This window comes from Pogoniulus pusillus, chromosome Z (assembly GCF_015220805.1).
Source record: "Pogoniulus pusillus isolate bPogPus1 chromosome Z, bPogPus1.pri, whole genome shotgun sequence".
In the NCBI taxonomy this organism is placed as follows: domain Eukaryota; kingdom Metazoa; phylum Chordata; class Aves; order Piciformes; family Lybiidae; genus Pogoniulus; species Pogoniulus pusillus.
Window position 1 is genome coordinate 90,414,090 of NC_087309.1, and position 16,461 is coordinate 90,430,550.

Sequence of the window (16,461 nt, forward strand, 5' to 3'; positions counted from 1 at the left end):
TGGAGGCTCCAAAGATGCCAAAGGGACTGGAGCATCATTGTGAGTAGGAAAGACTGAGAGCCCTGGGGCTATAGGGCTGCTGAGCCTGGAGAAGAGCAGCCCCAGATGGGATCTGATCAGTGCCCAGCAAGAGATATAGGGTGGGGGGCAAGAGGACGGGGTGAGAGTTTTCAGTGGTACACAGTGAAAGGACAAGGAGCCAGGTGCACAAACTGGAGTACAGGAGTTTCCACCTGACCATGGGGAAAATCTTCTTTGGTGTGAGAGTGCCAGAGCCCTGCATCAGGCTGCCCAGAGAGGTTATGGTGTCTCCTTCTCTGGAAAGATTCCAAATCTGCCTGGACACAATCTTGTGCACCTGCTATGGTGACCCTGCTTTAGCAGGAATGTTGACTAGATGATCACAGAAGTCATTTCCAACCCCCATCACACTGTGATGCTGTGTGATTCTGTGAGTCAGGGTTGCTGGCAGCAAGGGGCACCAGCTGCCAAACAGTTTGTAAGGAGACAGAACTGCCCACGTGGCTGTTTTGGATGATGCATCACACACCAAGACAGGGACACCCAGCTGGGCAAGGGGTGATGGGGCTGTCCCTTCCATCAGTTCCGTTCCCCCACCACGGGGCTGAAACCCCACCTCAGGCCTGGCTTGTGCTGCCTACATAAGGCACTGGCACGGCTCTGAAATTTGGCTGATTTTAATAGGAAACACTTGCTTCCACGAGCTGTGGAATGTAGCTACCTGCCTGCCCTGAAGCTGCCACGTAGGTCTAGGGGCTGGAACGACCCCTGCTCCACAGCTTATGGTTGGGAAGGGGAGGAATGGATTTGCTCCCTGCATTTTCAGGGCAGAGTTGATTTTGGTTTTCCAGCCAGATTTGACTGGTTTTTTTTTTTTTTTTTTTTTTTTTTTTTTTTTTTTTTGTGGTTTTTTTTTTTTTTTTTTTCCTTTCTTTGAGTTCTGCTTCTCTTTTGCAGCTTTTCACATAAGTTTTGTCTGAGCATGGCAGTGTGGGTGTGCACGTGGCTCAGTATGTAGAGAGCAGCTCTCAGTCAGGTCTATGGAAATGTTCTTTCCTGCTTTTTGGGGAAGAGATTTTTGTTTCTTTTTCCAGCTTCCATGCTGCATGCTTTTTGCATTCATTCTCATTCAATTAAATATCAGATATTTGCATCCAGGTGTAAGTGTGCAAGTGAATTTTGTTGTTTTTCCCAGTGAAGAGCTTAAGACAGTGATTTGGTCTTGCTGGATCACCTTTCCAAACTTGCCCAGAAGCCAAACTGCTCTCCTTCCCACCTTCTTCTGCATTAGTCTCCAGGGGCATTCAGGTTCTCCCCAGTCCAGTCCCACCTGAACGCCCACCCCCCACCCGGCTACCCTTTGTGGCTGCTGCCCTGTGTTCCACCAGCCACTACCACTTTCTTGGGTAGAGAGTGGCCATGTCCCATTTGCAGCCCACCCTGGGGATGCAGGAGTACGATTCTGGCTCCACGGGGCATTGCTGTTTGAGTTTTCCCAATATTTCTAAGTATCTCTGGTCTAGAGAAACTAGATCAGCCACTAGCTTTTTTACAGCACTAGGCCAAGTGGATCTGGGAGCTTTTTTCTACGAGGGTCCTCTCATTTGGGTCAGCAGGATGAGCACTAGGGAGGACACATGTTGATAGCTTCACCCTGCAAGAGGTTTAGCTGCTGTGGAGAGAGGGGGATGAGAAGATCACATGGAGGGGACTGTGAGTCAGGTTCCTGGGGCTTCAGCACTACACTACCTCTGGCTTTCTGTAAGCCTCACCTTTTGCTTTGTATGAGAAGCTGCTTCATGTTTTTGTGCACCGTGACGGCCCCTCAGCATCTGTGCCTGCGCTGTGCTTTTCCTGTTCACCTTCCTTTGAGCAGAAATGCTTCTGAGTGCTGGAGAGGTGGAGTGGGAGGGGGTTGGCTTGTTCTCTCTGTCTTACCTTACCACAGCCAGCCAAAAACTCCTTTTGCTACCCATTAAAAGTTTGGGTCTTTTTGCAAGCTTGCAGCAGTTGCTGTTTCATTTTGTTTTGTGTTGTTTTCTTGTTTTCTTTGGTTAAAAATATATGACTCTTGAGGCTACTCTGTTGGGACTTTGTATCTCTGAACCTGAATAATGTCTTGACTATGAATGCAGGGCTGTGTGACTGACTGAAGTTGCAAGTCCACATAGCTCTATCATGTTTGGCTGTTTGTTAGGAGGGGTTCAATGGGCAGTGGCTCCTAGGTCAGGCAGTCCCCTTGAACAGAAGCAGGAAAGATTAAGATGGAGCTTACAGGCTGAACATTTTGCCTAGTAAACAGGGATAGGAATACAGTTTTGACTGATGGGACAACACTCACAGCAAACTTCACATGCTTTGTTTGCATCAGTAGACCATGTCCTAAGCCAGCTTCCTTGGAAGACAACAGCCGTGGGGCTGTTTACTGTCCAGGTAGTCAACTTTTGGTCAAAAGCATTTAAAAATTAACAAATGGCACTGTGACTCTGTGGCAGTTGGAAAACCTCTATGTGCAGGAATTGGCTTCAGCCTCATCTTCCTTGGGGAAGTGAACTTGGGAAGTGAACTGTCAAGTTGCAGTGGGTGGCAGGTCCCTATTGCTTTTTGGCAGCCATGTGGCTTTATGAAGTCTATCTTGTTTTAGCTGTTCTGTATTTGAGAACCACCCATTCCGTTTCTTTGCTTTTTGATATTCTTACTGACTCCTATGATCATATCACTTGGGTGATTTGCTTCAAGCCCACCTCGCAAGCAGCCAGCTTGCTGGATGTGTTGGGAGTAGACCTTGCTGCTGGGGAACCTGCATGTTGACTGCATCCCTCAGGGCAGTATTTTATACTACCATTAAAATCAATTTGGTTAACTGGAGGTCAGAGCAGTACAGATGATTTCTCTCCTGCAACCTTCAAGACTCTGAATCTGTTAAAGCTCTGTATTCTGTATCTGTTTTTTATCATTAATGTATTTTCCTCTCCCATGTTTTAGTTGCTGATGTTCTAGCCTCCTGAAGGCAAACAAAAGCAAGTACCGTCTGGATCAACAGCCCTAAGGGGCTGCTGGGTTCCAGCCTGCAAAAATCCCTGTTTGCAGTGTCGCATCTTGTGGCAGTCTTTGCCCAGCTGGAGCTCACAAGCCACCAGCCAGAGATTTCCCCTGTAAGTTCGCCTAAGTGGCAAACTTTTGTTTCCTCCCCAACAACACTGCCCAAGTGCAAAACGTTCAAAAAAGCCCTTTGTTCCTTAAACCAGAAAGCATCTCCAGGTCTGGTGGGGCTTGTGTCTCTCTCTTGGGAACACTGACTGGGAGCAGAGAGCACAGTGACTGGGAGCAGAAGGCACAGCACTGGGAGCGAGTAGCACAGCACTGAGAGCAGGACTGGAAACAGCACTGCTTGAGCAGTGCTGGGAGCAGCACTGGGAACCGGCCGCGGCAGGAAGGAGCCTGCTCGGTGGGACAGCATCCGCCCGGCGCCTGGGGCTGGCAGGGCCCCACCAAGGGCTGTGCTGCTTCCGCCTCCTGCTTCCTGCATCCTCCCCAGTTCTGTCCCTCTGCTAGTGCTGGGAACTGTGGGCAAGACTGGAAGAGAACATCCCCAGGCACAGATACCTAACGTCATCCCCTTGGCAGGCCATGGCCCATTAAGTGGCATCATGCCCAGTGCAACGCCCTTTGTTGTTCTGCATCATCCTAACTGTGAGCAGCGGTCTCCAACTGGAGGTGATGCTGAGGGGCAGAGGAGTGGGCAGGGGGAAGCAGGGAAGGAGGTGGGTAGGAGGCAAAAGGCTCTCACCATCATGGTAGCAAAGATGTCTTGAAACTGGGAGGAAATGAGGTTTTCTCTCTCACTCCTGCTGGCATCTCTGGCCTGGTGCTACCCGCTGCCTTTCTCACTGGCATGGGGGTGGTCCCCAGTCCTTCTCTAGCCCAAATCGTGCCACTGCTTATTCCTTCCTTTCCCAGTTCCTCCCATTCTTGTGTATTCCTTCTGCTGCAGATCGCCCTTCAAGCTCTCCCTGCAAGCTGCCCTCTGACTGGAGAAGCTCTGGTTCTGGGCATGGAGTTGCAGGACCTAGCTTGTGCCATGGGGCAAAGATGGTGTGGAGCTGGGCAGGTACAACATAGGTGCAGCTGGGAGCTGTGGGAGTGCTGAGAGCCAGGGCAGACTGGTCCCAGTGTCTGCAGTCTGAGAAACCTCTGTCTTCTCCTTCTGTGTGAGGGAAACCTGCAGACTTGTCCATGTATTCTGCAAAATACAGAGGTGTGGAGATTCTGTTGCATCTCACTCATGATACTGCTTTTTGCAAGGTCTTTCCTCCATGGTACAGGCAGCAGAACAGGCATCAAAATTTCCTCACTGTCCCCACAGGAACTCTGATCACCTCTGCCTGTTTGGCAAGTCTTCTTGTCATCTCCAGCCCCAGTGAACACAGGTTTGTGGAACAGCAAAGCCAAGCTGAAAGAACTTCCTCTAGATAAACAAGCAGGGAATGTGCAGTGTACCTGGAGTTTATTTCTGCTTTGCTGAGCTATGCACAAGGTAGATTGTGATATTCACTGTATTCTACAGTTCCAAAACCCCTTGTGCCCCTTCTCAAGTGGGTCCATAGATGCAGTGTAGTCACCACTCATGTATCCAGAAGTATACACTCCATGTGTGTTCCTGGAGGGAACTGGGGATTTCTTAAGCACGTGCAAAGAGGAGAGAGTATTGAGATGGAAAGGGCTCTGGAGATCATCTAGTCCAATCTTCTAGTAAAGCAGGTTCACCTAGGTTAGATCTCACAGGAACAAGTCTGGCTGAGTTTTGAAGGTCTCTGGAAAAGGAGACTCTGCAAACTCTCCAGGCTCCAACACCTTCAGAGTGTGTGTGCCTGCAGGCATGTACATGTCATCACACCCAAATGGAGGAGACCAAGAGGGTACAGCAACCAAATCTTTGAGGAGCAGTTCCCAGCCACCACTTATGGTGAAGACTTGCTGCTTTTTGGGCAGGAGCCTCAGCATCCCCACCTGCTGCTGAGGTTTTCATGGGAGCTACATGTGCATGCAAAGCCCACCTGAGTGGCTGGAGGCAGGACATGGCGGTTGGATGGGTCCTGCAGGCAGCTACCATGCTTGTTAGGCTTTTGCAGCAAATTCTGTTCATTGGGGCTGGAGCAGCTGGGAAAAAATACTTCAGAGAGGATAGCCGCAAAACGGCTGTGGTCAGTGATGGCATGTTTAGCTGCAGACTCATGTAAGTCTGTACGGGAGTACCTACTTCTGACCTTACTTGGCAGAGCAAAGACACCCTGGCAAGCAAAAAATACTCATGCAGACACATGAACCAAAGTCTGGCAAAGTAGGCTCTCATCACCAGATCCATCAATGCCTGGTGCTGTCACTGCCCGCTCCCCATAGCTTGCCTTTGAGCAGCCCAGAGGCTGCCATCCTCTCTGTGGTGTCAGGGGGGCTCCTCAGTTTGATGTACCCATTTTGGTGCAGGTTACTGTGGTGGTTTCAAAACTTACCACTGCCGAAACTGTGCACAGGAATTGCCAACTTGCATGCAAATCTGGATATGGCTTTTTTTAGCATTTCTAATACAGGACTTCAAATAAATCATGGGCATGCCTACAGAACACTGAAAGTATCTATAAGGGAAAAAAAATCAACCGAAAAACAAGACCAAACCAGAAGGGGGGTTTATTCACTTTGCATGTGGCTGACCCTGGCATAAGTAATTACGTTGGTAGGAAAGCAGGACTAATTTTGAAGCATACTGCATGAGGTGGGTGAGAATGCAGAAGGCATTGCTCTTCTCTAGGCTGGTTTTGTGGCACATGTGCCATTGGGAGCACAGCTGTTGGTTTGCCACACAGATAGGAGGATTTTCAAGACTCTTTTGGCATCAGCAACTTGAGTGGGGTCTGATACAAGCAACTGCAGCATTTGTGAGTTTGTCTTGAATCACAGAATCACAGAATCATGAAATGGTTTGAGATGGAAGGGACCTTAAAGGTCATCTAGTTCCAACTCCCCTGAGATGGGCAAGGACATGTCCCACTAGATCAGGTTGCTCAAAGCCCCATCCAGGCTGGTCTTAAAGACACTTCCAGGGATGAGGTGTCCGCAACTTCTCTGGGCAACCTGTTCTGATGTCTCACTGCCCTCACAGTAAAGAATTTGTCCCTAACAATCAATTTAAATCTACTATTCTCTAATTTAAAACCATTGCCTTTTGTCCCATCATTACAGGCTCTGGTATAAAGTGCCTCCCCAGCTCTCATGTAGTCCCCCTTCAGGTGATGGAAAGCCACTCTTAGATTTCCCCAGAGCCTTCTCTCCTCCAGGCTGAACAACCCTGATTCTGTCAGCCTATTCTCATAGGAGAGGAGCACTGTGATGATCTTTGTGCCCCTCCTCTGGCCCCTCACCAACAGAACTATGAATGGTGTTGTGTGGTTGTTTAGGGTATGGCCAGTGAAAGCTTCAACATCTGCATGCACTGCTGGGATTTTGTTGGCATCCAAACCTCTGTTTTACAAAAAAACAACAAAACCCAAAGTTCCACTGAGGGAAGGAAACTGTGTGTGCTAATTTGATTTATGCCTGCCTCTCTTGCAGTTGGTGCACTACGTGTGGAGTTTTCCCAGCCAGTGAACCTAGAAGAAGTGGCAAGATTAAACCCAAAGGTCAAAGCTGGAGGTCGTTTTGCTCCAAAGGACTGTGTGGCACTTCAGAAAGTAGCAATCATCATACCATTCAGGAACCGAGAGGAGCACCTGAAATACTGGCTCTATTACCTGCATCCCATACTCCAAAGGCAGCAGCTAGATTATGGAGTCTATGTTATCAACCAGGTAAGTTGCTAAAGGGCTTTAGACTGCTCTTGTGATAGTGCCTATCCTCACCAAGACAGAAGAGTGGTTACTTTACCCCGAACAGCAGTGGGCTGGCAGGCAGGAAGGTTGTTTTTAGGGAAAAAAAGACCAAAAAGGCTGTGATACCATTAAAAAAAAAAAAAGGAAAATTAACATGAGTGATTTTGATAGAAAACCTTAGGTTATCTCTTCAAGTCAGGCACAAGAACTTCTGGTTAAAGAAACTTTGTAAGGAGGGTAAAAAAAAATCCCTAATAGCACAGCCCAATCTAACATCTCTTCCCAAATGTTCCTTTTTCCCAGCTGCTGCAGGAGTTGCAGCACCCTCAGGTAATGTAGTAGCATTAGTGCCAAACCTGGCATTGAGTGCACCAAAGCTGTGAGGTTTTGTTGACTTTCTCAAGCCACTTCTGTTCATGTTAGTGGTGGTGCACCAAATGTCAGGATGGAGAAGGCAAAGCTGTGGCAGTGGAGCAGGCGGGTGGCTGTCTTCAGGTGAACAGAAGAGAAACAAGGAGTGACAGGGGGCTGTTGTGGGAATTTTTCTCGTAATACCTGCCTCTAAAAATTTTAAAAAGGTCTTATTTTGCTCCAAACAAGTTGTAATGGTGGTTAAATAAGTGTCCATTGTTCACTCTTTGGAACATTTCAACTGTGCAGACATTTACATGGGCTGCAGCATGAAAGGGTGGATGCAAGTCTGAGACCCCAGCAGAGACCACCTACCCTGTTTGGACAACCCTGCCGTGGAGTTTCTGTCTCAGATATGTGTTTATATCCTGTTTTCTCATCTCTGAAAACATGAGGTGAAACAGCATGCTTCTTTAGGTGTTGCTCTTTAAACATGCAGGTCAGGTGATGCATTTTGGCATGTTAAACACCATGAATATTTAAAAATGGTCACCCAAGCAATAAATTCCCTCACAGAACTGAAAGTAACGGGAGAACTATTTCTAGAAAGAAAAAATGGTGCTCTTTTACTATGATTTCTCTTATTTCGCTCATTTCCAGAGTGTCTGGAGATCTGGGCAAAAGTTTGTGGGGAGTTAGTGGTAACTCTTAAAGACATCAAGCCAGATACTCCAGTGTTTGCATCTTGAAGACACAAAGCTGATTCTGCAGTGTGTGGACTGGCAAACTGTGCCCTAAAATTAAGCCATGTGAGGACACCCTTCTTGTGTAATACAAAGAGCAGCTGCTGCTGCTATGGTCCAGCAATGTAGGGCCAAGCCTCAGCCCTTTGTCCTTCAGGCTGCTTTTCCTTGCAGTTGCAGCCTTTGTCTTGGTGCCAGGTGTTTGCTTGATTCATGGGGTTGCACCATGGGGTGCAGTGGGGTGAAAGTGGCAGGGCAGCATGCCTCCATTTTCTGAGCATGGCTCTGAAGTGAGGATGTGATGTGGCTTCCAGCAATGGCCCTGAAGCAGGGGCTGCTGTGTATTTGGCCAGACGTGGCTCTACAAAGGACCATGGAGAGCTGCCCACCCAGAGGCATCACTTGTGGGTGAACAACTGTCTCCATGGCAAAGCTGGGGCTGCTATTTCCACATCAGTGGCATTCAGGGGTAAAGAGAGTGAAGGGCTTGATGATGTGGGGTTGTGCTGTTGCCCAGAAAGTCAGGGCAATGTTCAAAGCCTAGTTGGAGTTCCCGCGCTGCTGCTACAATGATGCATGCTGGCTGGCATTGCCCTGCATTGGCTGGCTCCCTCTCTTCTCTCGTCCTGTCCTTCAGTGCTAGGGCTGTCTGTGTGCTCTGAAGTTTACCCTCACAAAAAGTCCCAAAGAAGATGTTGGGAGTTTCCTTGAGTACATCACTTGAGCAATGTTGGAGCAGAAGTGACATACAGCACACAAGGTACATTCAGCAGTCAAATGTAGTTAGCAAGTAAGGCAGCTTGATTTGTGCAATAAACATGCTCCTTCTGCATTCCTCTAACAAGCTGTGTCTGGAAGAGGCAGAGTGGTCAGTGGTAGTAGAATCCACTGGATGCATCCCTCGAGGGTGAGTGGGAACATGGAAGAGAGAGAGTTGCAGGAAAATGTATTAGTTCTGCCAGAAGTACAGTAGGAAAATGGTCTTATTTCTCTGCTGTCTTGACATTTGCTTTTCTCTTTTTCTTGTCTGTCCTTCCCTTTGCATCTGCCCTCTTTCCCTCCCCCCCCCTTTTTTTTTTTTCCTTCTAGTGGGGAAATGTTACCTTTACTTGTTAATCCTGTCTATATCAATCAATGGAGCAAGGAGAATTACTTGTGATCTGGTTCTTACACGCTGCCTACCTGCTCTTCTGTGCTCTGCATCTCAATAGAAAGAAAGAGGAGCTCTGAGCCCTGCTACTGCTGCACTGGTAATGTCAAACTTCTTCCTTTCAGCACAATGTGTTTCCTTCACGAATCCGTTTGTGTCTCCACCACACTGCCCTTGTGTGCCTGAATGCCTCTGAGCAGGATTTGGCAGAAGAGGCATGATGTTTGTAAAATGCCCAATGCCTAACAACAGGAGCCAGTGGAAACTATCTATTATGCTTCACTTTCCTCCACAACTCCATTCCCTGCAAAATTGAAACCTGGTGCTTGGAGTAGCACTTGGGTCTTTCAGATGAATCTGAAATGAGTACATGCAGCTGGGCACCTGTAGCACTTTTTTTTTGTAACACCTGTTTGATGCTGTGCAAACCTGACTCAGGAAAGGAGAAGGTAGCAGAGACTTTGTGTGTCTTCTTCAGTTCTGCTTTTGCTCCTGCTGTTGCCTACATGCTCTCTGGTGCCTTCAGCCATTGCCACGTGGGTGGTTAGGTCTAGAAATGAGTTTCCTCACAAATGGTAGGGGCTGGAAGGAACCTTTGGAGGTCTTCTAGTCCAGTCCGTCTCCTCACTGTGGTTCAGCCTGAGCAGACGCCCATGCAGCCAGGCTGAAGTTTGGGATGGAGGAGACTTAGCCTGTTCCCTGAGAAGGGTGAAGTTGTCCACATGTTTTCCACCAGCTTCTGGCATCACCTGCAGTTCCTCAGTAGCAGTTTTCCAACATGTGTATGTGTAAGTGCAGGGTGATTGGGACATCAGACATGTCATTTTGCAGAGCGTATCAGGAGTCCGGTAGGTGAAGGAGAAGATGGTGCTTGGCTCCTGCTTAACTTCACATTCATGGGAGAGCAAGTTTGCTCTGTGGTAGCTCTGTCCTGCTGCTCCACGTAATGGTGCTGAGGTTCATAACACACTCTGAAAAAGAGACTGCAGAGTTGTCTCCTGGTGTCTGTCTGTGGCCTTGGAAATCTAGTCCTACTTTTACAGGGACCTTGTATGTGTGGTTGCAGCTGTGTTGGTAGATCCCTGACTTAGCTAGCAAACTCTCATTGGAGGTGATGGCTCTCCTAGCCAGACAGAAACACATATCATCACCATTACCTGCCTGAAACCTGGCAAGTTTAGGATCTATCAGCCACAGGTCCACTGTGCTGCTGTGTTGTCCATAGGAGGAGTCAGAGAGCTGCCTCCTACATGGAAGTGGAAGGAAGGTGAAAACCAAGACAGGTGGCTTCTTGTTGGTCTGCAAGCCCTTTAGCTTGAGAGACACTTCCTAAACCCCTGACTTTATCTGCCTGGATACTTTCATAGGTCTGTCTGAGCAAAGCTATGGGGTAGGAAATAAAAAAGCTTGGATGTTCTTTTGCTCAGGGTTGATCACGTCTAGGTGCAAGGAGAAGTTAGTTCCAGACCCTGCAGGACTGGGGCAGCAGGTTGTCCCTCTTTAGCCAGTCTCTTGTTGGCCAGGGAATGGATTTGGGCATGCTAAGAGAGACATACAGAGTAAAATCAGGATCCAGAAGCAGGTGCTGGATACCATCACTGAACTTAGACATGGATTGAGTTTCATGATAAGAGAACACAGGGGGAAAATTGTCAGAAGAAAAAAAAAGGACTACAACTTTTCTGGTTGAAAGCCTAGGAAATAAGCATGGAGGCTACACCCACGTCAGTAAAAAAAGCAGTAGCCTGTGCACTGCCTTGCTCTTCAGGATGATTCCTCTTTACACAGGCAAGTCCAAACAGAGCCATTTCCTTGTGGCAAATAACAGGGAGCCTCCAAGGGATGAGGAGCTGCCAGGCAAAGATGAGGGCTGGAGGTTTCTTAATTTCTGATTTATCTGTTCTCTCTTGAGTTGCCTGTGGTAGTGTGTGTCCTGTGCCGACCTTAAAGGAGCAGCAGCACAGAAAGATGTCCCAGCTTTGCCTTTTGCTGCTTCCTTTCAAAAAGCTGGGAAGCAATCAAAGATGGAAGCCTGCAGCACACTTCTGAGTTCTGGGAGATACAGATCTCAGAGGCTGTAAAGCACTTCAATGCTGCCTTAGGTAATGGAACAGAGCCTTCTGCAAGAAAAGCAAAACCTTTTCTCAATATATTTTTTTTTCTCTCTATTGCATGTTGCAAAGCTCTTTATACCATCTGGGACAGAAAACCAACCTCCTGCCACTGCAGGAGCTGCTGCTGATAACAGTATTGCAAGGTTTTACTGCATGAGCTACCTGCAAAAATACCACTACAGCTGCAAAAAAAGGGCTTGGAGATAAGTGTTTACTTTTCTTTTTTGGTTATGATGTGTAGGGTTTTTTTCACCCAAGACTTTGAAGAGTGAAGCTGTGTGGCTCTTGGGATGGGGACCATTTGCCATGTGCCTGCTCAGTCTCCATGCATAGGGCTCTGCTGAGGTCTTATAGGTGAAGCAGTGGGGTGGATCCTGATGTTTTTGGTTGAGACACTGTGCTGTGCTTTGGCATATTTTGGGGGCTGTGCTTTGGCATATTTTGGGGAGAGGGTTAAAAACACAGCTCCTCATAGCACTGCTAATCCCCAGGTGTCACCCAGAGGAGTGAGAGGCTACCTGAAGACATTGTTTAATTACAGCTGCAGCACTGCTGGTAGCAGAATCTGTGTAAAGTGTCCTTTACCTTCAAATTTCATTATGAAAAGAGTCACCAAAGGGTGTGAAGACTATCTCCTAGACTGGAACCAGCAGATGCTTTGAGGTGTGAAGTTTTGCACCAGCACTGGGAAAAGCCATTCTTAAGATTATGGAGCCAGACCTGGGCTTGGTGCCATGGGAACTGCGAAGTGCATGGCATATGGGGCTGGGCAGTCCCCCTTTACCATGAGAAGAAAACCATCTGACCCTATAGCCTCAGCTGCTGCCTGTCTCTGTCTTCTTCTTTGGACTTGTTGTCCTTTTCTACTCTTGAATCTTCACTGCTGTTACATATGCGGTATGGTAATCATCTTCCCACCATCTGAGTTATTGGGTGAACCCTTTTGTTTTGGGTGAGGATGCTGAGAATTTGCTCAGATCTTCCTCCACAAAAGCTCATTCCTCCTTGTGAAGTCATTTATGCCTGAGGCAGGTGATGAATGTTTTTGAAAACCTTGATTTGACACTTGCATGTTAAACCGTTCTTTTGGAAGATACTTGTGGCTGTTTCAAGAGCCTCCTGTGGCTCTGCTAACCTCAGATCCATTAACCAGTTTGGATTAAGCAGTTTCCAAACTGATTATTTATTAATCAGTCTGGAAGGAGGTGTTGTAAGTTGCTGCTCCTTAGGCACAGTATTTTAGCTGTCCTTGATTTGTGTCCCATGCTGGGTGCAGGTACAGCAGCAATGGCTTCAGTAGTGGGAGAGTCATTCAGCTGGACATGAGGAGGAAAATGTGGGGTGTGATAGAAGATAAAGAATTTGGCAGCCTTGGTTTCTAGACTGGAAAAAAACCCTTCATCCTACTTCAGCAATTCCCCCTGAATACCTTCCCCCATGCCTTGCCCCTGCTGCACAGGATTTGGATTTGAAGCTGCTGCTGCAAATCTGGGTTCTGGATTGGAAATCCCTGCTCAAACCACTGGTAGTCTCAAGTTTGTGGGTATGATCCTGCCGAATTTTGCAAGCAAGAGATTTGCAAGCCCATACTTGTACTCCTAGCCATGTATACTTTTGAAACATTTCTGCTTGAGAGAGGCCAAACTGATTCTTCTCAAGTGCCTCATTGCTCGTGGAGGAGAGCAGAAATCTGGTTAAAGATGTCCGTGCATACTGCAGGGAAATTGGTCTAAATGACTTTCAAGTGTCTCTTCCATTCCAATGTGATCTATGGTTTTCCTGTGCCACTCTCTGCAAGTCACTTTGTTCCTATAGGTCCCTTCAGTAACTATGCCTGCCTTGGGATAAACATGTCTTACTGTGGTATCAGCTCTTTCCTGTCACGGTGACAGCCCTCCTGGCTTTGTTTCCGCAGTGAGATCCCTGGGATCATACTGTTCTCTGGCTGGCAGAAGAGCAGCAGAGATGAGGTTGTGCAGTACAGCAGAGGCTGGCATTTGGTGCACGAGCTGAAGCCCTTGCAGGACACAGCTTACACTACCTGCCTTCCACTAGACAAGGCTGTGCGTTGCAGCCAAGTCCCAAACCAGCAGCACCCTTTCCAGGGCATGGGGAGTGTCCTGCTCCTGTACATGCATGACTGCCTAGGGCTTGGCACAGAAGCAGCAGCCAGTGGAAAACTGTCAGAACTTAGCTCCTGGTATCACCTTGTGCTTTGCAAATCAGGTCTGGCACGTGCTCACACGTGTTGCTGAGCAGAGGCTGTGCCATGGTCCCACACCTGTGTGGTGGCAGAGCTTAGGAAGAGTGTATCAAAATCTTGGCCACAGAAAGGTTTTTGTTTGTGGTACTTGTTGTGACTTGTGAGCTAAAGTGCTGTCCATAGAATGGGCCCCTTCTTCCAGAGGAGCTCATCTCTCTTTACTTTCCTCTACTGCTCTGGAGAGACCCATCTGTTTGCTCTGGTGGTCCATCAATTGTGCCACAAAAAATCATTCCTGAAATGCCTGTGCACGGGGTTGGGATGGAGGGGACCATTCAGCATCAAACCTGCCCTCTTGAAGCCTTCTAACAGGAGAGGAGAGCTGAGCCAGGTTCAGCCTTTCCTCAGCCATTTTGACTGCCCCCATGGTTTGCTTGGGTGCCTTCATCCCACGGGCAGCATTCCAGAGGGAACATACTGTGGACATCCCATAGGTAACATTCCAGGGGGGACACACGGTGGTTGTCCCATAAGCAGCATTCCAGGGGGACAATCCCATGAGTGCTGCAGAGATGGAGTGCTTGGGCTCAAGCCCAGTGACAGGTAAGAAGCTGTAGATGTCAACAGTTAAATCTGAGTCTCTTAACTGTTTTATTTGTTTTGAAATTAGGATGGAGAAGAGGAATTTAACAGAGCTAAGCTGCTGAATATAGGATTCACAGAAGCCTTGAAAGAGTATGACTATGACTGCTTTGTGTTCAGTGACGTAGACCTCATCCCCATGGATGACAGGAACACCTACAAATGTTACAGTCAGCCACGTCACCTCTCTGTATCCATGGATAAATTTGGATTTCGGTGAGACATCTTTTAAAGGTTTTGAGTCTAAAACTGTTGTTAGCCTAGGCACAGGGCTACACATCCCTGCCCATGCATTGAAAGCATAGGAAAATGTCCCTGGAAAAATCCTGTCTTGGTATGTGTGCCCCTGCAGACGGTGGGGTGGGCTGGAAGAGAGGAAGGGGGAGAAGCTCAACTGAGCACTGTATTCAAATACACAGCTTCTGGAAAGTGAAAGATAGGGTTGAGGGAAAAGCTGAGAGCCCATGGTTCCACTGATGCCCAGCTGGCCCTTCTTGTGTTTCAGGCTGGAAGCTGGAAGACAGATAGAGTTTCCACACAGTTTGAAAAGTGAGACACTCTCACGCAATGAGAATTATGGGCAGCTTTAAAAAGACTGCATCAGACACTATTTTAAGAGCTAAATGTAATATTTTGGGCTGCTTGGGTTTGGGCCATGTGAGGGACTTACCCTGGTGTCTGAGAGCAACACAAAAAGGGAAGCCTCTTGGCATGTGTTTGGGTTCAGCATGCTGCAAGCAGAAATTTGTCTGGCTATTTCTTTTTCTTTTTTTTTTTTTTCCCCCTACCCCAAATCCTCAAGTGGCAGTTTAAAAATGCATCTAAAAAGTGAATAACAGTTGTGCCTCCATGGTGGCCAATAGTACCAAAGACACAGCAGTGGTGTTGGTGGTGGCAGCCCTGCATGTCTCCACTCCAAATCCAAGCCCTGCGTGGAGCAGGACTGTCACCAGCACCATATCAGCTGCAGTTTTTTCTTGCAGCTAGGTGAAGCTTAGAGCAGAAATGCAGCCTCCAGGTTTTTCTTCTGCTTGTTGAAGCAGAGATGAGGTGTGTGGTAGGTCCTGGTGATGCCTGCATTGGTCTTCTCATGCTGTTTGTCTGAATTTCATCTGTCTCCAGGCCACTGTTCTGAGACGGTTTGCTCTTGAGCATGCAGGGTCATGCTCAAGATAAGTTTTGGGTTTGGAGCACTGAGCTCTTGCTGCTTCTGGGGCATGCATGTTGCCCATTTGCCCTTTGGCGACATGATGTGCATCTCACTGTCCTTTGAGGACAGTGCACTTTTTGGTGAAAGGCTGCAGCTGTTGCCACTTGCAAAACCCCCCCTAGCAGTACCTAGGACTGAGCCTGGAAGTTCCCTCTGCCTCAGCCAAGTCCTGGACACCAGAACACAGGCAGGTGACTTGTGGCAGGTGCTGGTTTGCAATGGGCTGGGGTGAAGGCCAGTGCCAAGCCTCTTTTGTGTGGGCAGGCTGTTCCTTGGCTTTCTCTGATGCCTTTCTTCTCCTTGTTTCCCAGGCTACCTTACAATCAGTATTTTGGAGGTGTGTCTGCCTTGAGCAAAGAGCAGTTCACAAAGATCAATGGGTTCCCAAATAACTACTGGGGCTGGGGTGGCGAAGACGACGACATTTATAACAGGTAAATAAAGACACCCCCCCTCTTTGGCACCTGGCGTGCCTCTAGGGTGGGAATGAGCACAGGTCTGCTGCTCTCACCTGGGTGTTTGGGGAGGCACAGGATGTCTTTTCACCCTGACTATGGCAGCCTCCCCCCTGGCTAGGAGGCAGAGGTGATATATGGGTGATTTGATGGGTGCTGGCCTCCTATTTTGCTTCCTCCAAGGTGTGCTGAGGAGTAGGTCTGGCTGGAAAAATCCAACCCCTGCCCCCAACTGCACATCACTTGTTCACTGTGCAGCCTTACAAGCATCTACATGGATGCACAGGTTGGAGCACACTTTTCTTTGTCTTCCATGCAAAGAAAGGGGATTTGGGGTGCATGGCAGCATGGAGAAGACCTTGACCCACCTAGCCTAGTGCAGCAGGAGGCTTGCCTGCTTCTGCAACCTAGTAGTAGCGACCTTTGTTCCCTGGGGAACTTTGTTTGTCAGTGGCTATAAATAATGATCTGTCAGAGTGGAGGAGACCTTGACCCACCTAATCCAGTGCAGCAGGAGACCTACCTGACTTTGCAATCTGGTAGTGAAGACCAAGGCAGAGGGTGGATGCAGGTTCATGCTACACTGCATCCTCTGGGTAGTTGCTATCAGAAATCATTGAGGAAAGGTCACATTTGGGAAATCCTCTCCATATTTCTCAGTGGAAAAAAACACTTTTTGTTGTCCTTTCGATGGGCTTTCAAGGCTCTT

The 16,461-nt window shown here is 48.1% G+C and overlaps 1 protein-coding gene across 2 annotated transcripts in view; it reads left to right on the forward strand.

Moving 5' to 3' along the window:
• The window catches only part of B4GALT1 (beta-1,4-galactosyltransferase 1), a 32,835-nt gene that overhangs the window by 7,454 nt on the left and 8,920 nt on the right, over positions 1–16,461 (forward strand). For both annotated transcript variants that reach the window (XM_064140762.1, XM_064140761.1), the window contains exons 2-4: positions 6,628–6,863; positions 14,116–14,303; positions 15,609–15,731. In XM_064140762.1, coding sequence (XP_063996832.1) covers positions 6,628–6,863; positions 14,116–14,303; positions 15,609–15,731 — 547 coding nt within the window. The remainder of the gene's footprint in view (positions 1–6,627; positions 6,864–14,115; positions 14,304–15,608; positions 15,732–16,461) is intronic.